Source organism: Motacilla alba, chromosome Z (genome assembly GCF_015832195.1).
Source record: "Motacilla alba alba isolate MOTALB_02 chromosome Z, Motacilla_alba_V1.0_pri, whole genome shotgun sequence".
Taxonomy (NCBI): Eukaryota; Metazoa; Chordata; class Aves; order Passeriformes; family Motacillidae; genus Motacilla; species Motacilla alba.
The window spans coordinates 29,932,242-29,958,791 of NC_052046.1; the positions used below are offsets into that span (position 1 = coordinate 29,932,242).

General features: G+C 36.8%; 1 protein-coding gene across 15 annotated transcripts in view; it reads left to right on the top strand.

The window, feature by feature from the left end:
- TRPM3 (transient receptor potential cation channel subfamily M member 3) overlaps positions 1–26,550 on the top strand; it is a 416,327-nt gene that overhangs the window by 304,533 nt on the left and 85,244 nt on the right. For all 15 annotated transcript variants that reach the window (XM_038125139.1, XM_038125133.1, XM_038125130.1 and 12 more), the window contains exons 7-8: positions 12,718–12,892; positions 23,293–23,416. In XM_038125139.1, the coding sequence (XP_037981067.1) occupies positions 12,718–12,892; positions 23,293–23,416 (299 nt within the window). The remainder of the gene's footprint in view (positions 1–12,717; positions 12,893–23,292; positions 23,417–26,550) is intronic.

Sequence of the window (26,550 nt, forward strand, 5' to 3'; positions counted from 1 at the left end):
TATAGTTGTTGCTGTTAACTGACTTTTTATTGCTGCTCAAAGTATTTTCAAGTCCTTAAAGAGCTTACAGCATGATTACCAACTATTTGCATCACAAATGCTTACTTTCCTTCATATGAATGCTCTTACTGGAGCAGAAGAGCAAGACAAGGACACATTATATATATATATATAATGATCATTGCACATTGTACGTATGATCTCTCTTAATTTGAATGAATGGTGTTGTGAATTAATAAGAATGTTGCACATTTTTCTTTAAAAGAACACGTGTAATTTTTTCAGCAGAATCAGAATTTGGACGTGACACATAGGATAGCACAGCCCACCAGTGACACATAGGATAGCACAGCCCACCACAGCACAGCACAGCATGCACCCATAGCATGTTCTTGTGCATGCATAACCATTCAGTGAAACATACAATGATTTTCTGTCTTTCATGTACATTTCATGTCTTCTACCACATATGTGTCAGTAATAAAATTTGTGTTCAGCATGTGTTAGGAAGGAATGTGTCAGGAAATGGTAATGCAGTGGTTCAAAGAGCAGAATAAGCTTTGTGTGATATTTGCATACCTGACAAATGGTCTTGAAAATATACTGACCACATGCTAATGACATTTTATTTTTAGATTCAGATATTTTACTTATATTGAAGGCTTCATCCATCAAAATATTAAAATCTTCATCAGAAGACTGCCAGAATTTTATGTTCTCTGTAACTCTCTGACAGAATTTTTAAATTCTTAAAATTTGCTTTGGAAATAGATGGAATCCAGTCAGTAAAGCAGTGATGTTCAGATTGGGGTTGACAGCTACCATCATAGATTAAAATGTAAAAAGATCTAATGTTTCCTCTAATGATTTAAAAGATGATCCCATACTGGTTAGATTTTTGACATTTTATAGTATTAGACACAGCCTCAGAGAAGGAAAAAGGGAGGTCAAAAGAACAAAATGAGGCAAAAGGACTTCACTAACATGAGGAATGAGTATAACAAGCATATGTAATGTCACCTAGCCAGCAGGAGTCCAGCCTGTGCTGATGAGGAGGGAAGACTTTTTTCTGCTATTGAAAACCCTTTTCTCTTCATAAAATTAGCTACCACCTTCTTCTTCAGAAAGAGTTATCTGGAAAAAACTAAAAAGGCAGTGAAAAAAAAAAATCTGTTTTCTTAGATTTTTAACAATTCCTTTTCCAGGACAGCCAGAAATAATGTAAAAATACACATATGTAACCAAAAACATATTTGAAAACAGAATGCTGAGCCAGAGGACGTAAAGGCAGTGTGTGTTTAATTGGAAATAGATCCCTTCAAAAAAATCAGAAAGTTTGAAGTAGTTTGCTTTATTTTGTATCTTTCATAAACTTTTCAACTTTTTATAAATCTTTTAACCTATATACTCTATAGCCTTTATGAAGCTTACAAGGACCACTTTACACTGCTAGGTCAGTTCCTACACATTGAAGCATGTTGATATTTCTGAGGAAGATGACCACACCAAATCCTAAGGATGTGTAGACCCGCCTTGTGAAGCTAATACTCTTCTTTTGAGCGATGCATTTCTGTAGGAATTGCCTCCCAGACCACAGAGGATTAAATGCAGAATTTTACTGTTAATTATCATGCTGCAGTTATTCTAATTTTAAACTTATCATTTGGTGTTGAAGGTTTGCTCTACCTCCACTATATGCTGTTAGAAAAACAGACAGACAATAGGCATTGGAACCTGTGACCTTGTATTTAATCTTTCTTTTTTATAAAGTTGGTTAATGTAGTTGAGATTTGGTAGGCCTGTGAGAAAAAATTACCTCTGAATAAGGAAGTGATTGATAAAGTTGGGTGATTTGATTAGGTAGAAAAGGCAGTCTAGACAGTTTAATATGTCAACAGTATCTGTTCATGTGACCCGTGGACTTCCCTTTGTCATCCTATGCCTGAGAATATATGAAGGGGGCTGGGGAGGCAAAGGGACGTTCAACTGTCATCACTGGCACCTTCTCTGACCATTATATCATCATCAAATGCATTGGAATTCTCATTTGGTTCAGATTTTTCCTTCATGTCTTGTGCAGTCCTAGATGTATTTTCATAACTACATAGCTGGGAAGATCTAGGTATAGATTGCTTTCTAGGAGAGGAAGTCTGCTGCAAGATCGAAACTTTGACTCCTGTGAAATTTCAGTAAAACCCAGAACTTCTTGAAGTTCTGACTCATTTCAGATTTTGCTAGAGATTGGAAACTTGGGTTTTTTCATTAAAAGCATCATGATGTTTGTTGATCAGACACTGCAGACAAACATACCTCAGAAAGGTCTGACAAAGTATGAGGTTAAAAATCATTATTGAAGCACACAATAGATCCATGCAAGTGGATCTATAAATTCCTTTCACAAACTTGACTTTAAACAGATGAGAGTGTTTAAAGCATGTGTTTTCACATGATTCATATAGAAGAAAAAGAGTACAGGTGATTTCAGTTCCCTAAGTTTTGGATCATTTAGATTTATTGGATTTGTAAAGCTGTAAAGCTAAGAAACATTATTTTAGGATTAATCCACTTCAGCCAAATTTCTGCTATTCTGTATCTCACCTGTTATAGTTTTCTGTAACAGGTGAAAATAAGGGATAATTTTCTGAGATTACATAGCGTCAAATAGGTTGAAAAAATAAGCAAAATATGACAAGGGAAAACACCTCAATATGTTAAATGAGGTAATGTAGAATTTCATTGTGTTACAATGCAACAGCTTTCTAAAGTGCTGCATACAATATTTGGTAGTGCTCAAGTGCTCACATCCAAAGGGAGCCAGGGAAAGCACAAGGGAAGATCAGACAGAATGTGAGAATTTCTGAAACTGTAGTTGCTCCTGTGTGTCTTAAGCCATTGCCTACAAATGAGTTCCAAGAGTGAAACCTGTTAGGTCCTGTGGCCCTGCCCTAATAATCAGTTGACTGCAAGGACAGATAGGGTAAGTTTTGACTGAAATCCACAAAGGTTCTTTTGTGTGTGTGTGTGTGTGTGTGTGTGTGCGCGCGTCTGTGTGTGTCTGTGTCTTTGAACTTGAAGTGCCGGCTTTGAACTCTGTATTGCCATTTTATAGAAGGTAACCAAGTGATTGCTTGGATGCTTGTGAGGCTCACAAAACCCAGGGCTTAGTCTTACACAGGCCCTTCCCATGCCATATTTCTTCTGAGGACTCTCTGAACTTTATGCTTCTGCAAAGACAAGTAGAAAAATAAAAAGATACCACAAATCTTTTCTTGTTACCATGCTGAATTTCCTTTTGAGAAGTTTTTAGGATCAGTCTATTATTAAATGAAGATATGGCTCCAGGTGTCAGGTCCACAGATTTGTCTGTCAATGTCAGGTCTGGCAGGATGGCAGATACATCAGTAGGTAGATTTAGAGAGGTGAGGAAGGAGCACTGAGCAAATAGACATGAGAATTAAAGTATCAAGGTAGAGCAGAAGGAGAAAGCAGAAGAGAAAGGAGAACAGACTGGGACAAAAGAATACAATCATACTCCTAGGGAAGATGAGATAAAAGAAGATTATGGATTAAGCATAAGGAGACAGAGAGGAAGTGATTGGGCTACCAAAAGGGAAATAATAAAGATAAGAATGCAGAATGGATGTAAGCATAACAAGGAAAACAAGGAGAATGAATGAAAACTACAAAGGCAAAAAACAAAGACAAACAAAATAAAATTCATAGTAGTGTTTTTCAATTGTGTTTGGGAAGCAGGAAAATAAAATGAATTTACAGAAAATTATATTCAGCAAACCTATAGTAGAAGTGTCAAAAAATAAATCAAAAATAAAAAATAAGTCAAATTGTTGTGAGCTTCCCTATTATTAGTAATGGTTATGTATCAATCACACATACTCCTCTAGTTCTGTGAATTTCAGGAACGCAGCAAATATTCTTAGATATTTTTTGTATTGGCTTACCAGATCAGTTTGATTTCTTTAGACATAGGGCTGGTAATGAGTTTCCAAACAAATGGATGTTCCCATTAATTTCTGAATATAAAAAACTATTAAAGGTGTTCAGAAAAGAGTAGAATGAGTTTGACCTCTTTTTTTCTGTCTTTTTTTCTTTATTGTTTTGTTTTTTAATCTGTACATTTCTCTCCTTATGTTACGGAACAGTTCTTGAAGGACTAAAAGAAATACCCCTGTTATCTTTGCCATCCATACCTGGAATAAGCAGTTCTGCTCTAGTGAAGATGCTTGAGACAAGGGAAGTGGAAAAGGAAAAGCTGACTGTAAAAAGTGCAGCTATGTGAAATTAGGTTTGAACTAGATGTGACATTGGGAGATGTTCCTGTACTTCTGGGTAATAAAACCCAGCATTCTTTTCCATCACCCTGTGAAAGCAAGATCCAATCCCTTTTTTTTCCAGTTAGTAATGTAATTGTTCTAGTGGTAAACATATTGCAGCTGTGATTTGGAGAGCTGGAGCATGCAGATACATTGTATGTGCAGGTCATCTTATCTCTTTGCCTTTTGCCGTTGATATTTTAGCCAAAAAGGTGTCATACACATCAGAAGATGTTTCCAAAAAGTTTCCTGAAAACCAATGCCTAGAAAAAGACCCAAGTTGTAATCTTATTTCAGTGTAACTTGATATGAAGGATCTGGATTATTTTATGATGTTCTGTTATCACTTAGCCTTTCTGAGCTAGTTGGGGCCATAGGGAGTACCACATAGATGTCCATAGGTGAAGTAGACACATTTTTGTGGTCAAACCTTTTAGCGACTGTTGTGAATTCAATATAATTTTAAATGTATTTGGGCATCACTTACCTGCTATATTAACAGCCAAAGAGCAATTTTTTTTGACTCTGCATTACTGTAAGGCAAATATTAGTTGAGAAGTTTAAAACTATTTTCCTCAATATTTTAGGCTTACACCAGCTCCTCTGCTTATTGAGATTGCAGGTCATGTATAGTTGTTTATCCAATATATGTAGGTAGTTTGCACTAGGATATCCAAGTACTGTGTAAACACTTGGACTGAAAAGTTTCTGGAAGGCACGGGTTTTATGTGGAGTTTCTTTCAGCCATTGTTAATACATCACACTGCTGCATACTCTGCTTGTCCCATGAAGCATGGTAATAGCCTAAAAACTGGGCTTCAGAGAAAGACTTCTTGAGCTACAGACTTTCTTTATTTTTCTTTAAATTACAAGACCCGTGAAATTCTAATATGAATTTCAAGACACCTTAAGCCTCTCAAAAAAACTGGAAGGAAATGCTATTTTGCAGTGTTTCAAATACAAATGAATAAAGCTTATTAGTCAATTTCCCCTCAAAATCATAGCTCATCATATATATATTTAGGTTAAAACTAAGGTCAGATTTGATCAAAATGTAGTTTAAAGCTGGCTGAGTTCTTGTTACCACATCAGTATTGTTATTGAACTTCACAGCAGTTTTATCAATTGTCCACTGACAATTAAATGAGATTTTCTGCTAAATACCTCCAGTAAAAAATCCTTGCATTAAAAGACCCTGGAGTATATAACCTCATCTGTTGAATCAATAGCCTGTATCTGGGAACATGTCATCTGTTTGATGCAATTAAAGTTTTTTACATGATGGAACATTTGTGCAAAATGGTCTGTGTGCCTTTCCATGCACTGTGCAATGACAAACACTTGTAGCAACTCTAACATGGCTAAATCTAAATCTGTTGATTTGCGGTTTTGGATTTGTTTGTCAGTCAGTAAGTCAGTAAGTTTGTCAGTGAGCAAGTAACTCAATTGAGTTTGCCAGCCACAGAAGCCATTATCCTAGGAGAATGTTGCAGTTAAAAAAGATAGCTCTTGCTCACAAGCAGCAGATCCTTTGCAGGATGTACACAAGGTAGTGGTGCGAAACAAGTCTAAAGCCTGTCATAGGAATTGTCTACTGCTAAGGATCTATTGTCTCATTATCTGAGATAGGCACATGCAAACCTGAGGTATGATCCCAGTGGAGAAACCTGCTAATTTATGTACCCCACCATCTGTAGTACATCTGGGTCCAGGAAGATATTTATAAATCTGTGGACCTGGGGAGTAGGCCTGTGCAAAACTGTAGAGGCTCCTTGATCATGCAAATATACCTTCTTTCCTGAAGACCTGTCGAACCCTTCCAGCTCAGTGATGCCTCACACATCCCTGTAGATGCCTAGGGTAGGCTCAGGTTTTCTAGAAAGGCTGAGAGTCCTGTTTCTATACTGCACAGATGAGCAGTGTGTGCCTCATTAGGAAAAGACGTTGAGCTGTCAGGTTGACTGCTCGTGCACCGTGTGAAGGTTTGTGCAGGCTTACTCTGCCTTCCTCTGGGACAGTCTGAGCTCTCTCAGCATGTCCACAGTCTTATGTGTAACTTTAAGCCGGATGTTCTTCCATTGCATCCAGCCTTGGGAGATCTTGCTCTCCAGCTGCATGTCGTGCACGAAGTGTGACACACATTTCCAGCTGTACATCACTGCTGTGCTAGCTGTTGTGCAGTAACTCCTCCAGCAGGACAGACACAGACTCCAACGTCCCAAACAAATCTGAATAATTACCAAACTCTGCAGTCAAAATTTCCAGGTAGAAAAAGGAAATGAACATAGGACAACTCACACCAAAATGTCTGACCTAATGAAGGAGCAAAGGTGGCCAGCAGGAAATCAACTCAGATGTGCCTACCACCACGCAGTGTTATGATACTGAAATTAGACACATTTCTGCCAGGTCAGTCAACTATAGGTCCTCTGTTTTATTTGACTGAGCTCAGGGCTGAACTTACGGATAGTATACAACATAGTGATATTTCCCAGTTACTCCTAAAACCATGCTTTAAAAAAATGAGTAGTAAATGCATTTTGTAGTAAATGAGGCATTTTATTCACTTGTTGGTCTATAAAAATGTGGGTAACTCATGCTTAGCTCTTCACTAAAAGAAGTAGTAATAATTTATAAGAAGGTTATATATTATTTATAAATATACTTACAGTATAAAATATTAATGTTTTTCCAAGAATTGGGAAAAAACAATCGGACTTCCGCAAAGCATAGTAGATTTTTTTAGTCCCTTTTCACACAACACGGACATTTATGCAGCTTTTCCTTTCTTCCATTTCCAAATACATTAACTTCTTCTAGTTTATTATTTTAATTTACATATTTATGCATTATAGCTGTGTCAAGGGGAAATGATGGGGGGGGGTTTGTATATTAACAGGAAGGCGTACCAGTGCTATTTGGTGCACATTGAGAAAAATGTTCTGATGTGTACATACTTTCCTGGTATCACAATTGTCGGAAAGTCTCACTGGCTCTGCTGCTGACCACAAAGGCAATAGCACAGTAAAAAGGCTTTAGGTTGACTACATGAATCTTTTGCACAATATTTCACCTGCAAAAATCCACAATACCTGACACTGGGAAACACTAGGCAGTCTAATCTACGCTGCAAAAATCCATACTTACTGAAGTACTCAAAATGCAAGTTATTGGTTTAAAAATCGGTATAGTGATGAGCCTCAGGTCTTTGGTACTTTCTTCTTTTTGTATGAATCATTATACTGAGTCAAAACAATTACTTATTTTTCTGTATTCTAGCAATGAAGTCATGAGAGGCTACCTGTACTTTTGGATTTATAGCAGAAATATAAAGAATTTAGTATGAGAATTGAAGAGCTTATTAAATAGTAATATGCCAGCTAGTACAAGATGTTTCCCACATACATGCTATTGGATACAAACTGAATATATTTTTTTTTTAATCAGAGAGAAAAAAATCTCCTGTCTAACAGATGATTTTTAATAACACAGAATAAAAATGCAGAGACCACTCTAAAGTTGCAAGACCTTTGATTTTGCAACTAGATATTTTTCATCTTGAACTGTTATTTAACTAAGTCATAAAAATCACAGTAATAACACATTAGTCAGCATTCACAGCCAATTTCAAGTCCACAGACATACTGCTAGATAAGAAGCTTCCTTCTTCCAAAAGAAGAAGGAAAAAAAGTTTTTTGAAACCAAAGCTCATCCTAGAAATGCTTTAGAAAGTGAAATAATTAAATTTAAAATTAATCCTCCATGTAATTATCACATGACCATAATTTTTCAGATATTTAAAAATAATTCACCCAAACTTAAAATGTTTCTCTACAAAGGATATTAAATAAAAAGCTGATTAACATGTCATTTAGTGCCTTCTAGGAAACAGAAAAAAGTCCTCAGATATGTAAAAATGAATTGTACTTTCTTCTGTGTTTGGATGACAACAAAAGTGATAGTCCTTCCTGATAATAATGCATTGCCCTGTACCTAAAAAGGTGTTTTGCAGTTTCAGATTGTGCAATATTTCAGTGTAGTGCATTAATGCTACTCCCTTTCCAGTTAATAAAATGTGAAACACATTTTTTAAGGTTGTATACTTTTAGAGTACTTATTAGCGAAAGCAACAGTTTTGTTGAAGATAGCCCCACAGGATGAATGCTATCCTTACGTTTTTTCCCAGACTAGGGCAATTTTTTTGGTAAATTCCACAAAAACACATGAAAACTTCTTCTGTGTTGATTTATTGGACTGCCCATTATAGTGCTTGGCATATAGTTCCCATCTAGTGGATATGTGCTAGGAAGCAGTAGTTCCAGTACTGTAGTCCAGTTTTATGTCAGCGAGGTTTCATTTTGGCACTGCCTCCTTTCTGACAATCTCAACTCAAGCAAGAAACTCTTTTTGCAATGGTGCCCTTAACATTGTTACCTCTGCATTTAGCATCTCACCTCATAGCCTGCTGTTGTCTTTCCAAATGAAGTGTCTGAAACCAAAGGCTCCCTGTGGATCTGTCAGGCACTGCCAGCTCTTTTTTTGCAGACTATTGTTTACTGTGCATGCACAAGCTGAAATAGAGAGCTCTTACAAAGAATTTCTCATTCTTTTATTTCTGAGGTGATTTAGAAGGAAACAGATTTTAATTAGCAGTTAAAGATAGGTCTATCAGCTACCTTTTTCTCAAAGTCCGAGGTTCTTGCTCGCATCACATGACAACCTTCTCCAAATTTCCCAGTGTTACATTAAGGCAAAGCACAGTCAGTTCTCAATTTCATATCGTCATAGTTGTAAATGCGGTGTTAGTACAGTCAGTCAGTGTCTTCAGACACACTGAAATTTTTCTGCAGACCCTCTGCAATAATTTCCAAATTCCTAATATTTAGCAGCAGGAAAGCATCCAGGAATTTTTAGTATCGGGATATCTAAAAGTTTAATTCAAATATACTCTGCATTTTGGCTGAGAGCTGTTGAGCTGCAGACATCTTGGTATAAGTAGCTACATTTTTATTCTGAAATTAATATAATGGCATAACTAATTTAAATATTCTTTGGAACATCATAGAAAGCTGAGAATTCTGTGGTACTCAAGCAGGCATGACCTTTTGTTATTTCACCATGTCTATTGACTTTCTTTCATGCAGTGGATACCATTACTGATCAGAAATTAATTATCATAAATCTGTGGAAGTTCATAACATTAGGGTTAAGACAGCTATAGCCAAGAGAACTTTCCTGAAAGCCATAAGTTGTTATACTTTGAAGAAATATCAACAAAGTTTTATTAACTGATTTTAAATATTATTTCTAATTCTAGAAATTAACTGGAATAATTTGCCACCAAAATAAACAGTAGATTTTTCCAAACCAAAATTATTTATGGAGAACAATTAAATTTAAAATAAAAATCATCTATTTGCTGAAACCAGAGAGAATTTCCTAAATGAAAATGAGATATAGAACTCAAGTTTGTGTTTAAATATTATTTTCGGTCTCACAAAGAAATGTGCCAGAATGATAAAAGAGTTTCAGTTCAGTCTGAAACTCAATTGTATATGATAAACCAAGGTTCACATGGCTTTAGGGCATTTTTAAACTTAAAGCCACAAAGTTTCATTGAAGTCTGAATTGGAGAAAAGTTCTTTTAATTTACTAGCCTCAAATTAGAGGATTGTTTCCATGCTGAATGTATTTCTAAAGAACCAGAGTACAAAAAAATTGTCATCTGATTAACTAGAATGAAACACAACTGGAACACTTGCAGAGACCTTGTATATACTAGACAACTCTTGTGACTGTAAAGGCCTAAATTTAAAAAAAAATGTTTAAAAAATTTATAAGGAAAATCAAAGGTTGCAGGAGAAATTTTAGACGTGTTTTCAAATGGCCCAACAAGGCAAAAATAGTTCAGCTATTTAGACTAACCATAATTATTTATATTATGAGAATTATTTGTCTGGTAGAAAACACTGGGAATAAACAGACTTCCAGCAGAAGGACAGAACCTGACTCAGGAACATTTTGAGATACACAACACAGTGCAATTATGATGATTGATGAGCATCAGAGCATCATTTCAATACAAAAAGTTTTCCCTTTTAATCTCACAAGAAGGCTGTAAATACTTCACTCCTCTGATAACCAAGAATCTTCTGAATGCCATCTAAAACTGTTAATTTCTAATGTGCTGTATGTCATGGCGGTGTTCAGTCATGGTGTCTTTTCCCCTTAATATGCTAAGGAAGATGAGTCAAACTTATTGAATCTTGTCTCATAAGATGACATCTGTATTCCTCATACACTCCTTTTGGCTTTTCCCCCCATTCATTCCAATTTGTTCTTTCTGAACAAGCCTGAGCACTAGTACAGATAGTTTTTTGGATGGAATTCCCTGAGTGGCTTGCAGAGTGGCACTGAATTGCCCATTTCCTCCTGAAAATGTTTTGCTGTATGTATTCCAGGATCATAACTTTTCCTAGTAGTCTTGCTGTACCAAAGACAGCTCTCTTTTCATCAGCTTTTCTAGTATTTCCTCCTAATGAGTTCCCAGTTTACAGAAGGATTTATTAAACACCACATAAATGGCTTTGCATCTCAAATTGTGAACTTTCTCCATTTCTATTAATCCGCAATGTCATCCAGACTCAGTTTGTCACATTACTAAGAATATTTCTTAATATTATCTTATTAGCAGGTGTATAGATTGGGTGGAACAGCAATTCAGGGATGTCTTTAATATTATTAGAAAAATTAACTCTTGATCTCTGTGCAAATCATTCTCTTAACCCCCTTATTATACTCCGTCCTTCATATGCTCTTTCATTACCTTACATTTTATAATTCTACCTGTAGTTTTCTTAACATAAAGAAGCACCACACATTTTACTTAAGTTATATGATAAAAAAGCCATGGACAAACAGTAGAGACAAACATTACAAGGCATGCTGAGAATCACTTCAGGAAACATAACATTTCCCTCCAAATGGTTCAAGAAATGCCTAGAATATTTTCCTGTTATATATACAGATTAGGGTTTTTTTTCATTTTTTCTTAAAGACAGTAATTCAAGTCCTTAAAATTATTGAAAATCATTTGATCTGTGAATATTTCTAGAGGGCCTAATCAGATTTAATGCTCCAGCCTCACAGGCTTATCTTTGCTTTGGAGAATTGTACCCTCTGTAAATGAAAACTACATCAGACATATTAACAGTTGTAACAGGGCTTTGTGCAACTTTTTTTCAAACCCAGCTATTAATAGTGAAGGACATTCTTTTTATTTTTGTTTTTCCAGTGAAATGTCAGAATTTTGTGCAGAACGAATATAGGTTTTCTTTAAAAAAGCTACTTGAAAAGGAAAAGAAACTTCTGTCAGGAAAAAATGCTAATAGAAAATGTTCAACTTCTGTTGCCTGAGTCCTTTTGAATGTCCCAAGCTGGTCAATAAGTGACTACCATAAAAGCTTTTTCAGCTACGTTAACAGCAGCCTGGCATAAAATTGCCTTTCTCTAAATCCACACAACTTTCCTGGCAGTCTGTGTTATAACTTTTGCAGAGGACTCCCAAGTAATTTCACCAAAAGTGCATAAAATGAAGATGCCTCTCCTTTGGTTAAGCATTAGTTCAGCTCTCTTTGGAGCAATGGACCTGGTGTGGGGTCTGCAAATCAAGGAATATGCTGAAAATTGGAGGGAATTCAGAGAAAAACCATGAGACTGACTAGAGTTGAAAAACAAGTATAGAACTGTATTGCAAGAGAATGTGTTTAGTTTGTTGAAGAGAAGGTTAAAGGGCTGCCCAGCTGCAACCCCACACAGCAGGAAAAATATCATAGAGGTAATTTTGAAACAGCAAGCAAAACTGTTGGAAGACCCAATGATGGGAAACTGATATCATGCAAAAGGTAGACTACAAGCAAGATTCCAGTCTTGATTATGAACATGTGAGGAAGACATGCAGTAGTTTCTTTATGATTTCAAAACAAGATATGATCTTTTTGAAAAAAAAAATCATGGTCTATTTAAACATAACTATTGTACTTGAAAAAGAAGATAATTCCAGAATATACTGGTTTATGCAGTAGAACTGAGGAGATGGCTACACTGCTCCCAAAATACCTGATTTACTGAATGCATTTTCTCTGACATTACAATGTACAGTCATAATGTGGGTATTTCAGTCTGATTATTTTTTTCTTCTGTCTTCTCTTATGTCTTGTTTGCCTTGCTGGCTTTGCTTTTTTTTTTTTTTTTTTTTTTTGTTTCTATTTTGTTGCATTTATTTATTTATTTGGTTTGTGTGTGTTTGTGGTTTTTTTATTGGTTGGTTGGCTGTTTTGTGCTGTTTTCGTTGGTTTGGTTTGTTTCTTTCTTTCTTTTGCTCCAGGAATTGGCCAAGGGGTTCCAGTGGTGGCCCTTATTGTGGAAGGAGGTCCCAATGTCATCTCCATTGTTCTGGAGTACCTGCGAGACACTCCTCCTGTTCCCGTTGTGATATGCGATGGCAGTGGCCGAGCATCTGACATCCTTGCCTTTGGCCACAAATATTCTGAAGAAGGAGGGTAAGTCATTTCATGACATATGTTCTTTCTCTATCAACAGGTTGAATTCAGTGGTAAAGCAGAGCACAGGAAATTATTACAATATTGTACAGGAGCAACACCTACCTCACATGGCCATATCCATCTTTGATATGGGTGAAATATTGAAGGTACTCAGAACATAACAAAATAAGCCTTCAAACAAGCCTCATCTCTGAGTCTGCTCTGCTTCAGGCTGGAGAGTCCCAGCTCCCTCAACCCTTCTTCATGTATGAAGTTATCAAGTCCCTTTATCATCTTAGTGGCCCTGCTCTGACAGGGACAGCTACTCCAGCCCTGGAGAAAATTACTCTGTAGTGTGTCACCACCATACGGGAGATTGTTTATGATGGAAAAAATTAATCTGAGGACCCCTTCCCTCTTGCAGAAGTTTGGCTGTAGTCTTGGTCTGTTTCTTGGATAGATCTTTCCCAGGCACCAGTTAACAAGGACTTGGCTCTGCCTCGTAAGGGATCAGTTGCAAATAAGGCTGCAGGCATTCTAGATCAAGAGTAGCAGTATGTCCATTAGAAAATGCTGAAGCTTTCTTGGTCCACAGCCTTGTGGCTGCTCTAACCTGGTCCTTACCTGACACCCTCAGAGGGTTTCCAGGTGTTCAGCAACGATCATGGACTTTTCCTCTCAGAAGTTCCCAATCAGAACTCAGCCTGATGCCCAGAATAGAAAATAACAAATAAAGAGAAGATTTAACAATTTAAAAATATAAATCTGTAAACATTGATCTCTAGACCAAGCAGTATTATGTGTTTTAGAAGTAAATGTGATCATGAACTCACTCAACCTAAAACTCCTACTGGGAAACAGATAGTTTTTCACAAATTCTTAAATCCATTTTATATTCAGGTTCATGCTTAGTACAGCATTGCATCTGTGCCAGGTTTCACTGAATCTTTGAGAAGTGGTTTCTCTGTTTTCAGTGACCTCACTGATAACACTTCACATAACTTTACTCAAATATATTTTATCCTTGTATTTGTTATGTACTTCTACCTTGTCTGTGTGCTGATGTCACTATAAAAATACAGGAAGAGACTTAATTAATTTATTTGAATATATAAATGGGGCTTTTATGAAAGGCTTTTTACAAGGACCTGTGGTGACAGGACAAGGGGCAATAATTTTAAACTGAAAGAGGGTGGCTCTAGACTGGATATAAGTAAGATATTCTTTACTGTGAATGTATTGAGGCACTGGCACAGGCTGCCCAGAGAAGCTTTGGATGCCCCATCCCTGGAATTGTTCCTGGCCAGATTGGATGGAGCTCTGAGGAACTTGGTTCAGTGAAATGTGTCCCTGCCTGTGGCAGGAACATTGAAATTGGATGATTCTTAAAGATCCCCTCCAACCCAGACTATTCTATGATTCTGTGAATTTATGATGCTGTGGTTCTACTTTATGATCACAAACTCCTGCCTGTAGAAAAGGCAAGTTATATTATCAACAGAGGCAGAATGAGCAGTTTCTTACCTGAGACTCTCATATCTGGCTTTGTGAAAGGTACTATTCTGTCTTACTATGGGCCTTGGTAGTATGGGGGTCCCATTCCAGATTGTTTCCTGCAATATTATTGTCGTGGTTTGAGAGGAAGTGAGTTTTTGGGAGGTGGTGGTGGTCAACCAACAAAATTAGTTATTTTTTTCTGTTCACTTTGAACTAAATAGAATGCACAAACTATGAAATTTGCCAAAATAGCTAGTGAAAATTTCTGTGTGTTCATCCTGGATCAGAACACATCAGTCTGGCATGCAGTGATATTTTTAATAACACTAGAAGTAACACACCAATATCATTACATTCATAAATATTTTTTCCAAATACATTACACTTCAGCTACAGATAGGATCTTTTTTCCCCATCTCTAACCTATGTTTGAGTAGTACTTCGTACTATGAGGAGAATACCAAATAATTGCCATGCTAACTGAATTAAGCTAATAACTTTTTCTTTTGGATATAATCTAAGTTACACAAAACTGTGTTTATTAAACTTTAAATCAAGGTAATACATCTAAGTTGCATGCAAAGTTTAATTATGCAGTCACTGTGTAATCAGACTATCAAATCAAAACCCTATTTTAATTCTGGCCACTTGTCAGAAGCAAGGTGTTCTCTGAAACACAGCATATCTTCCAGCTGCTATGGACTGGGTACCTGATTTTAATAATTCAACACTTAGATCATTAATGGCAGAAACAAACTCACTTGCACGTTTATATTATTATGCTTATTTTTGCAATCTTAAATTCTAACTTTCAGCAGCCCAACAAAGATTAATTTTCTACACATAAAAATGTGTGCATGTGTCTCCTAAGCACTGCTGTGAGTTCCGTAAGCTTTCAAGTTAATTTGCAAGTTTGTTTCCATGGTGAAAATAACTGTGTCTGGAAATGACAGAGCAAAAATACATCTCTCTGCTTGAGTTTTGATCAGTGTTGTGCCAATCCATCCATTTAAAGAAATCCTTTAGTGTATTGAGCACTTGCCTATCTGCCCAACAGGTCCTTTTGTATTGGGTTTCAAAGAATTGTGTTGTGCCAGCCTTCCTTCCTTCCTTGTTAATTATTCTCCCTAGAACATTCCACATAGCAGAAAAATTCATGATTTCTTATATTAATGAAGTTGTGGTACAAAGCCAATGCCCGTGCATCTCTGAAAGGACAGGAAACAAGCTTCAATCTGCTTCAATTTTTTAAGGCCTAATTGTAGGCTTTTCTCATGACAATGCAGACATTTCACTCCCATAGGACAGTCTTTGAGTAGGAATTTTCACTGTGAGAGCAGCCTCAGTGGAGGAGGCTGCCAGCAACACCCAGAACTGTGCCAGCACTACCTTGCAGGAGGTGCCACCTGCTGCTGTGCAAGGCACCACGACCACAGCAGAAGGAACGGTGAAGCACACCTTGTAGGAAAGATGTCTTTGGGGGAAAATCAGTTTGGGAGTCTCATTGTCTCATCTCTCTCACTGAAGTTTCAGGGTGAGGTAAGGGACATGTGCAGTTGTCCACTGAGCTGAATTTTTAGCATTATGAGTGTCAGATACACAGAACTAACACGGGGTGGGAGAGTTTAAGTTTATTAGGACTTTAATATCAGAAAATAAATTTTGGTTCCTTGGTCTGAAAAAGTCTGTAACAGAGTTTTAAGAATTCAATAAGTGGCTACATTTCAGTACAAGTAAATAAAATTCTCAGAAGGGATTTAGTAGAGCTGACTAAATTCCTGGTACCTTTTACATTTTAATAACAAACAAGCTATGTTCACAGTATAACTTAAATAAGAAGGCATCTTAAATACAACATTCTCCATATGGTAAATTGGAAGAATTATTTGGCTGCTTTTCACTATTGGCCTTGATTTAAAGGTCAGATTTTTCAGGCTCTGAAGCACTTATTTTTTCTTTCACTTGAAAATATGATGAACAGCATTGAGGGGTGAGAACATAGGCTCAATCATAAAAATGTTAATTTAAGTATCGACTAAACACTAAGTGAATACCTTCATTGGTAGTAAATCTCCTCCACGTACAGCTGGAGTATTTTGGATTGTATAATCAACGATAGATGCCTTTTCATTTCATTTCCTTGCATAAAAGCAAAAGCTGAAAAAACAAATGTGAACTTTATAGGAATGTTTTGAAGCTTTTAATTCTCAGAGATTTTTTTTTTCTTTACTAAATACTGAATTTAAAGTCAGAGAAGCAAAACACTAGGTTAGAATTATGTCACTTAGAAAAATATTTCCTTACTGACTGAGAAATTGCTTGCAGTATTTGAATGCAGTCTCCAAGTTGAAATTATAGCTCATTAACTATTCTATCAGTTCTACTCCTGCAAGCATGGGACTCTTAAGAGTTCAATTTAATGCCATAAAAATGTACTTCTTGCCTAATGTTCATAAGGAAATATCAAACATTCTCTGTGCTTTAAATGAGCATCCTCATGTGAGAATCAATAAAGATTGCCTTTGGGCTGATCTTTCTCTGGATCCACTGTGGCATAGGTTTTAGGATACAAATCTGAAGAATATTATTTAAATCCCTTTTTGCTAATAGGCAAAATACACGAATTTTTCACTTTGAGCAAAAGGGATCATAATGTATGATATGGTTCTTCAGTATTCCCCATGGTCTCTACCATATCACCGGGAATCATGGAGCAAATCATGTCTGAATTGATTTGTAAAATTATTTTCACACTGCATATTTTATAACATTACTTTTCTCTTGTAACAAAGTACTTTGCAAATCAAAACTGGGACACAAGAAGGTTAATAAATATGAGCAGAGCCTACAGTCATGTTTCTTACATAAGAAGAGATTGTCTAGAGTGCAAATCATAATTAAAACAAAAAATCCCCTAAGCTTCCTAAAAAGAAGGCAGGGAATAGTTTTCATATCCCACTGATATTTTATGGATATATTTACCTTTTCTTGGGAAAAAATACTTCAAAAATGAAAAGTTAGAAACAGATTATGTGCAATTCATTAAGTGCAGTGTATTATTTAAAGACATTTCAAAGTATTTTGAGAACAATACATTTTAAAAAATCTATTATGGAGTTGCATTTTGCAAGTGGGCTAGTGTATAATCTTTTTAACTCTCTAGTACATTGTATGATTCCAGTACTAAAAATCTTTGAAGAAAAAGAAAGTTAAACAAGTTATGTGGTGGGCTACATGCCAGATCTTTCTCCAATGATCACTGCAAAATCATATGCCATGAGTTTGCAAGATTAAGTGAAATGTCTCTTATCTCCTCAAGTACTAAGCATAGCTTAAAAAAATATTCTTTCTGAGGAGAGAGTAGGCCAAAATGTTGACATCTGTCTTTTGCATCAACCAAAGCAATGAAGAAAGTTTTGCTTTACTGTTTAATCATCCAGTATATCTTGGACAGAAACAGAGTATTGCCTTTTTTTCACTTTGTCAGTTCAGGTTTTCGAAGTGGCCTCTCCTGACTGATCCTAAACAGTGAATCATAGTAACATAGAAAAGTTTCGATTGGAAGGCTTCTTTAGAAGTCATCAAATCTGACTCCCCTGCCCTGGTCAAGTTCATTTTCAAGTAGATCAGATTGTTCAGAGCCCTCTCTGACCTGACCCCGAACATTGCCAGGGATAGGGCATCTACCAGCTCTCTGGGACACCTCTTTCACCATTTTATCATCCATGTTGTAAACATCTTTTTATTTATACCTAATCTAAATCAACACTCTCCTAGTTTTAATAACATTGTTCTTGTTTTATTACAACAGGCCCTGCTCCTATGTCTGTCCCCATCTTTCTTATGGGCACTCTAAAAGCGCTCAAAGGCTTTAATAATGTTTCCTCAGAGCCTTCTTTTCTCCAGACTGAACATCCCCAACTCTTTCAGTCTTTCCTCACAGGAGAGGTGCTCCAGTCCTCTGATCAACAGCAAGGCCTCCTCTGGACCTGCTCAAGCAGGTCCATGTGCTTCCTGTGCTGGGGAGTCCAGAGCTGGATGCAGCACTGCAGTGCATTCTCATCAGAGTAGAGCAGTGTAACCATGATATTTTATGAAAATCCTTTTGTCAGGATTTTCTTCTCCTGAGAAGCTGAGAGGGCCTCAGGAACAAATGTAAACAAATTACTATCTGCTGCTGTGGAATGCAACAGGTGCTTCCTTGATTGGTCCATGTTCCATGTTTCCACTTAGTGACCAATCAAGGAGGCAGCTGGGTCAGATTCTCCAGGAGTCACAAGCCTTTGTTATTCAGTCCTTTCTATTACTGTCTCGCTTTCTGATGCATCTTTCTCTCTGTACTTGTAGTATATTTTTAGTGTGGTCTTTTTAATATAATATATATCATAATATAATAAACCAGCCTTCTGAAACATGGAGTCAAGATTTCTCAGTCTCTTCACCCAAGTCCTGGCTGCCCTGAAGATCACAGAGCAGAGGGACAAAATCCTCTTCCTTGCCATGCTTGCCCACAGGGCTTTGGATGCAGCTCAGGACATGATTGTTTTTCTGGCCTATGAGTGCACACTGTTGGCTCTTGTACAGCCCTTCACACAGCAGGGCCCCAAGTCCTTCTGCAGAGGGCTGTTTGTGATCTGTTCATCCCTCAGCCTGTGCTGCCCTTGGGGGTTGCCCCAACACAGGTGCAGGCCTTTGCACTTGGCCTTGGGGAGTTGTCAAATACCTCAGCCTTTTCTTTGTACGTCATTGTGAGTTTGTAAGCCTTGCTTACCAGATGGGGTAAATGCTTTCTCAGCCTTCCTTTTCTCCCTTGACATACCTGTAGAAACCCATCCTGTTAGTCTTTCTATCCCTTACCAAGTTCACCTTCCTCTTTGTCTTTGCTTTCCTCACCCCATTCTGCATAATTGGGCTGTGTCCCCAAACTCTGCCCAGGCTATCTGTACCTTTTTCACTGATGGTGCATTTACTTGGTTTTTTTTAGTTTAACCAGCCGGTCCTCCACTCCTCCATGGCGGGATCTTGCCTTCCTTGCTCTATTTCTTTTATTTGGGGCTGGTTCATTCTTGCACTGTATGGAAAGTGTCCTTAGAGATCTGCCAGCTCTGTTTTGCTCCTTGAGGGTAATTTCCCAGGGCAGCTCTGCAGCTCAGAGCACCACTTCCTAGGGGGTCCTATTGACTAACTCCTTGAGCCCATGCAGGGGTTTTTTCTTAAAACTCAAGATCCTGACTTTTCTGGAAAGCCATACAATTCAGTTCTGATAATCAGATGTGTCAAAACTAAGTTGGCATCTTCTGAAAACAAATAAACAAGCAAACAAAGCATACCCACATGCTCTTATGCAACAGCTATGAGTAAATTTTTGTTCTGAAAATAAATGTAAATATATATAGCTCTACTTTAGATGACAGATTTTTGACATTTGCTACCAAAATTCCATCAGCAATCTAGAATCTCTGGGAAAGAAAAAAAATAGACCTGGACTGGTAGGATAATGGGCATGTCTTATATATTTAGGGAATGAAAGATTAGTTTCAAACTACATGAGGAAGGAAAAGAACAGGTTACATAGGTGTTTCGTAGTACATTTTGTTTAGTCAGAAGCAGTATTCTTTCCATGTCATGTAAGTGGAATTCAAAGAATCATGCCATCAAATATCCCCAAAAAGGATTTTATTGGCATGTTGCGAAATATTTTTAGAACTGAAGCGTATTAGAAAGATAATAAAAATACTGTCTTCTTCTGACATTATTCAGTCTGTGCTGACTTTATGGAAGTCATAAGTGTAGTGTTTCAGTCTGGATCAGCATGGATTTAAGGTGAGTGGGTAAGAAATGTAATGGGGTTTACAAAGGAGATCCCCCCACCTGCAAGTCACAGTTGTTTTGCTCACAGTACTCTGTGAAATTACTTGTTTAACACAAATTGGATTTGGTGTCTGCCTCATAGATTTAGCCTCTAATAGCATGAAACAGTTTATGTTTGTTCCAGCAGGACTACACAACTGGGAACTTTGATTTGATATCTTCTAACATTTATAGACTCCTAAGGAATAAAATTGATACCTTCTTGATATAACTGATTTCAGGGCAAACAAAGCTATGATTACTTTACTGTAAAGATTGCTGTTTTGTCTGTGTTTCTGATTATAATCATTTCAAGTTTTTGATCTCATGAAGACATTGAATAGGCTTGATGTAGATTTGCAGACCAAGGAGATGTTAAAGAAAAACATTTAATGAGGGTAGAAAACTGCATAAATCAAATTATGACTACAGGAAGTTTCTGAGCAGCAGTACTTCAACAGATGTTTTACCCTGTAGTTAAGGAAGCATTTCTTGATTTTTTGGGTATTTTAGATTCTGTGTCTTTCACATGAAGTTTGCTTTTCATGCTGCTTAAACTAATGCTATAATAGAGTTTCTGAGAGCTTTAATCCAAGAAAGAAAAGTGATGGTTGCTGAGGACACATTTCTGGTTTCACTCAATGCAATTTTCTCTTCCTTTCTGTGTGAGTTGGCCTGAAAGAGAGACAATTTCTGAAATGACATTTCAGATTTGGATTCTACACATTTTTTAAGGAAAATTAGATTATTATAGAAAAGTGGGATGGTTATATTCCAGAAACTTTGGAAATGTTTTCTAAAATTTTTATTTTGAGAACCTTCCAAGTCCATGCATTTTTTCAAATAATTTTCCTTCTCTTTCCTATATTTCACTTTCATATGTAGTTTCCAAGGAAATTAGTTATTTATATTAATCTCTTCAGCTTCTCCAGGTGATGTTTTTAGGAAACTTGTTCATTGTGAATAACCTCTTTTTTCTTTCTTCTTTTGGATAAAAAATTGCATAGTTCTGATCTACTTATAAATACAGTGATAGCACCATTTTGTTTAAATATGATTAAAGCAAATTTCCAACACCTTTTTTCCAAGACCCTAAAATCAGAATTTATATCATATCTGACCTTGTAGCCTGCAACTCAAAGTATATTAGTGCTTGTCTGGGTATCAGTCTTTCCAAACTGATTCCTTTTAGCATGGACTCCTACATTTCTACCTTTATTCTTGACATCGTGTTTCTATGTCCCCATGTGCTTGCAACATCCCTGCTTCTGTACAGGAGGTCAGGTTATCTGTCTTATAATTCCCACACAGCAAGTCCTCTGCTTCCATCTCCAGTGTTGCCCACCAAGAGGGCTGGAAGTTTTAACTCATCACATGTTGCCTTTTTATGAGGGAGGCAGATCATGCTGCAGGGAAGGAGTGTGCTTATGTGCTGCCTAATGCATGAGCAGTAGATGCAGGGTTGCTACCTCTCCAGCATCCCAGGACATAGGACATCCAGGGGCCTGACTGCTCCTAGATGAAAACAGGAAGTGCAGAGGAAGACTTACCACTCTTACCACAGAGGAAGACTTTACCACAGAGGGTGTCTGTGATAAAGTAGAAGACAACAGAAGAAGCCAGGCATAGAAAGAACAGTGATCTATCCACACAGCATGCTCTAAAATCCCGTGTAAATGCATTTTAATCTAAACACATTGACATATGCCTTCTAGGCATCTTTTTGAAGCCAAAGTTCTATTCAATAGGAATATTTACTGCCAAAATCAAATTCATGTGGTAGAGAACATATGGATTCCACATGCCTGATCTTTTATATACTTCCATGCACCTCTTTCCCGTTTCCATTTGTTGTCTCTTCTAACAACATGTTTGCTGCGGGTATAAAGACTGGATAAACAAATCAGATTTGAAAATCAGTGGTGTAATGAATATCTTGCAGTCTCATTTGTGCCTCTTCACTGCAGTAGTACAGGCACCTCTAGCCAATAGTATGCAAAAATTCAGGATTCAATCATTGTTCTCCCACAGCAGCTGTCCTAAGCTAACAATAGCTTTTAGATACCTGCTGCTCCTGACATTTCTCTGCAGTTGCTGCAGGACTAAATATGTTTTTATCTTCTGGCCTAAAGTATGAGACATGAAGATTCTCTGATTTTCACTCCACTGGATGATTTATCCTATAAAATATTTCAACTTAGCTAATTTAAAACACTGTGATATAATTTTTAAGTGAGAAAACTGCTGTAATATAGAAGCATCAAAGGATTCATGTTCTAAATTAAAGCCCACTATTTTGTAATTTTGACATTGAGAACTGAAATGTTTCACCCAGAAAAGTCCTGAGGAATAGGTTTTGTGTTATGAAGAGGTAGGTAGTACTTATATTTCACATACTATTACTATTTATTTCTGCTGTAGGGCCACTTTTTGCAAGTACTGGCCTTAGCATTGAGGAGGAATGTAAAATGGGTTCTCTTGAGCTTTAGGAACATCAACACGGCCAAAATCAAAATCTTTTCTTTGAGTGGAGTGAGGAACAGAGAAATTTGTTTGTTTGCTTATAAGGTCTTGTGTAGCATCAGTAGAGTGAGTTGACATATTCAAACTAAAATCAAAACCACTGACAACACAAATGTTTCCAGTTTCATAAAATTAACTACGAGTTGAATTTTCCTAACTCACTGATAGAAAGGAGTCTTCAGTTCACTTAGAAGTGTTGGTCTCCTTCACATTCTGAGAATAGACGCTCAGTATGGTTCTTGTTTTTGTTAGGAAATCCCACTGAGCTGATAGTTTGAATGACCTTCTGTCATGCAATATGTGGGAACTGATATGAAAACTTTGCAGATGAAGGACCTCAGCACAATCAACACTTTCTCTTAGAACAGTGTTTTCCAATTTATCTCTTATGGTTTCAGCAATTCCTGATCTTGAAACCTGCCCAAAGCAACCTTCAGTGAATTATTGACTTTTATTTTTTTGATCTTTGTCCCTGAAAACAATTGAAATGAAGTTACAGTGTTCACTCATGTCTGTTTTTTACTTAATCTTTTCTTTTTGAATTTCAGACTTATCAACGAGTCTTTGAGGGACCAGTTGCTAGTTACCATCCAGAAGACTTTCACATACACTCGAACGCAGGCACAGCACCTCTTCATTATCCTCATGGAGTGCATGAAGAAGAAGGAGCTGGTATGTTGAGTTCAATGCATTGTTTTGATCAAGTCTTTCATGTGCCTATTGGAAGGTATCATAAATCTGATCTCTGTTTTCCAGACTCTAAAGTGATATCATGCTGACTTTTGTTTACTTTACTCAGTATTTTTGCCTTTAAAGTGACTTATGCAACAGATCTGTTCCCTTTTGTAAATTCCTCCACGTTTCCTCTGACAACATAGAATCTAGCTAGTAGGATATAGATATTACTATTTTTCAGTCATCCTCAGGCATCCCTACCATGACTACAATTCTACTTCATGCAACTACAGAAGGCAGAAAAGGCATAATTATGCATCTGTCCCTGGGATTGTATTTTAAAGATGCTGTAGAGTTGCAGAAGTATCACGAGGGCTCTTACCTTACTGTGGATATATGTGACATGAAAGGAAAGCAGCTTGTCTCTGAGACTCGTGTTCTGCAGTGGCAAGGCTATCCCTTGAACACATGCTTGTATTCTCTTCAAGAGCACAAGACCTTTCAACAGTTTCTTGGAGATCAACAAGGCTGCTTTTGCAGAAATATTTTTGAAGGAAAAAGCACATTGAAAAAATTTGCAATTCAAATTTTTATCTGTCACAAACTGACTGGGAATTTTATCTGTCACAAACTGACTGGACAGACATGCTTAAATTTTATAACTTAATCTTTCTTCTAAGGTTTGGTTCACATCACAGCTTCTGGGAACTCCTGGTTGATGATAATGCCTTAAAGTGAATTTGCTGTAACATTTCTGATCCACTGATCAGAAAGAGTAATTTTTTTAGGGTAACAGCATTAATTATTTTGTGGCCATTTCAGTAGTAGTAGTAATAGTAGTAGTAGTAGTAGTAATAGCAATAATAATAGTAGCAAAAATATATAATTATAATAATAATAGCACCTACTTGTAAACAACTGTTCTGCATATAGACATAAAAAGTCTATAGACATATAGATAGAAGATAAAAGAAAAGAATGAGGAAGGGAGGGAGGCAAGGAGAGAGGAGCACAAAGGCAGGAACAAAAAAGGAATGACAGACAGAAAGCAGAGGCAGACGTTGAATTATCTAGACTAGAAAAATGCAATTCTTGATTATTCCAGACATCCAAATCCAGAACAGGTTGTCAGGCTTTGGACAAAACCCACTACTAAGAAATAACTGAAGATTCTGTCCACAGTATTCACATTAAGATTTTTAGTCCAAGCAAGGCTGTGCGTTTGTTACAGGTTTCTTTGTAGATATGTAATATCTGTAACCACTGACATTCTCCACCTACTTATGTTGTGAAGAGCTATTAGTCAGGAGATGGTGTGTCCAAAATTAAGTATTCTGAATTTGGATTTGTAACACTAGCCTAACTATAGATAAATATAATACAATAGAACTGTTGTTTCTGTCTAGTACCTCAGTTGTACTCAGCTAATTCTAACATTGGTATGCTAGAAAGATTTTATGTCTCAGGTGTGGTTGCTAGGCTAATGGTGTCCTATAAGACTCACAGCCTCCTATACGTATGTAAAAGAAAGGTGGTGCTCATGGTGCTGAAGGCAGCATAACCAGAGGAAATGGATGACCTTGGGGTTGTGAAGTACTTCCAGGAGTGAGTGGTGACTTCAAAGATGTCCTTGTTCCTACAAAGCTAGATGCTTCACATTGCCACATCTGTCCCAGTTTTTGTCCTTCGTCAAGCTTGACCCTCTGATTTGGTTGTTGACTTAAGGAAAAACATTGCTTGATGAGCTGACCATTATTAGTCTGATCAACTCCTCGAAAATAGAAGGAAGATGCAACAGATTGTCTCAGAGAGCTCAGCAGCAGCTAGATTGATCTAGCTATTTTCTCTATGTTCGTGGTCAGTGTGCCTGCCTATCTGATTTTGCAGCTGCTGGATTGATAGAGAACAAAGTAGACAGTGTGGATGAGGCTTGTCTTACTTCTGTGTGCCACTAAATAATTGAGTGCAAACAGAGTATAGCCAGGATGATGCTTGTGAAGTACATCGATACAGCTGAATCACAGATGAGAAGAATGAAAATAAAATGCAAGTAACAAATGCAAGGAACAAAAAAGCTTTCTTGGAAATAATTGATCTTTCTCTACCTGATTAAAATGTGTGACAAATCTGGCATCAGTTATATAAATCTGATGCAAGTGTTGTAGCCAGGAAAAAAGCATAATCATAGCAAAAATTACCCCTTTTCTCAGATCATGAGATTTTTCAAGTTCTGACATTTTGGATTTCACTCTTAAATAATGACCTCTGAATTGAATGCCCGGGAAGCATCATCATCATTATTATTATTATTATTATTATTATTATTATTATTATTATTATTATTATTGCTATTGTTATTGTTATTATGTGTAATGTTCCATTTCCTTGATTAAGTTTAAAATTTTTTTGAATAGAAGCTGAAGTACACATGATGAATGATAAAGTGAGACCCTAGAAGGGGAGTGATCTAAGTGTATTAGATTTGCAAGACAGAGGAATTTTCACTTCTCAATTCAATGAATAATTGTTATGAAATTACATACTTATCTGAGTCGACATTTACAGGCATCAGAGTTTTGTTCAGAAATGTGTTTGGACCAAGGTGCCTAATGTGGGCTAAGATATAAAAATCTATTTAAAATGAAGCAGACTACACATGTCTGTGTACATATAGCTGTAGATTACAAGGGTAGGATCCTGTTTTATAGCTTATTTGGAATTATGGAGATTGTCTGTTGTCATATGTACATAGAATTCTTTTAAAAAGTTTATGCCAAGACCTATTTTAAGCTAAAATAAGAGTTTGAGGGGTCACCAAAGCTAAGTAGTCAGGAAGCAGGCTAGGAGATTTAACTTCAGGCCATCCCTGAAAACACATGATGTTGGGTAATAGCTCAGAAGCCTGTTTTCAGCTTTCAAAGTAGTACTTACTTCTGTCTCAATAACAAATTACTCTTAGTATTTTCCCTTAAAGATAGTAAATATGGTGTCTAAGTTTTCTGGCAAATACAGGCTGCTCTACTCTTTTGGGAGCACTTCATTTTGCAGCTTGGACTGGTATGTTGCTGGAGTGCTTTGTTCACAAATCATTATGTGAATTTCTCAGAAGCCAGAATGTGTTTTCCAGCAAT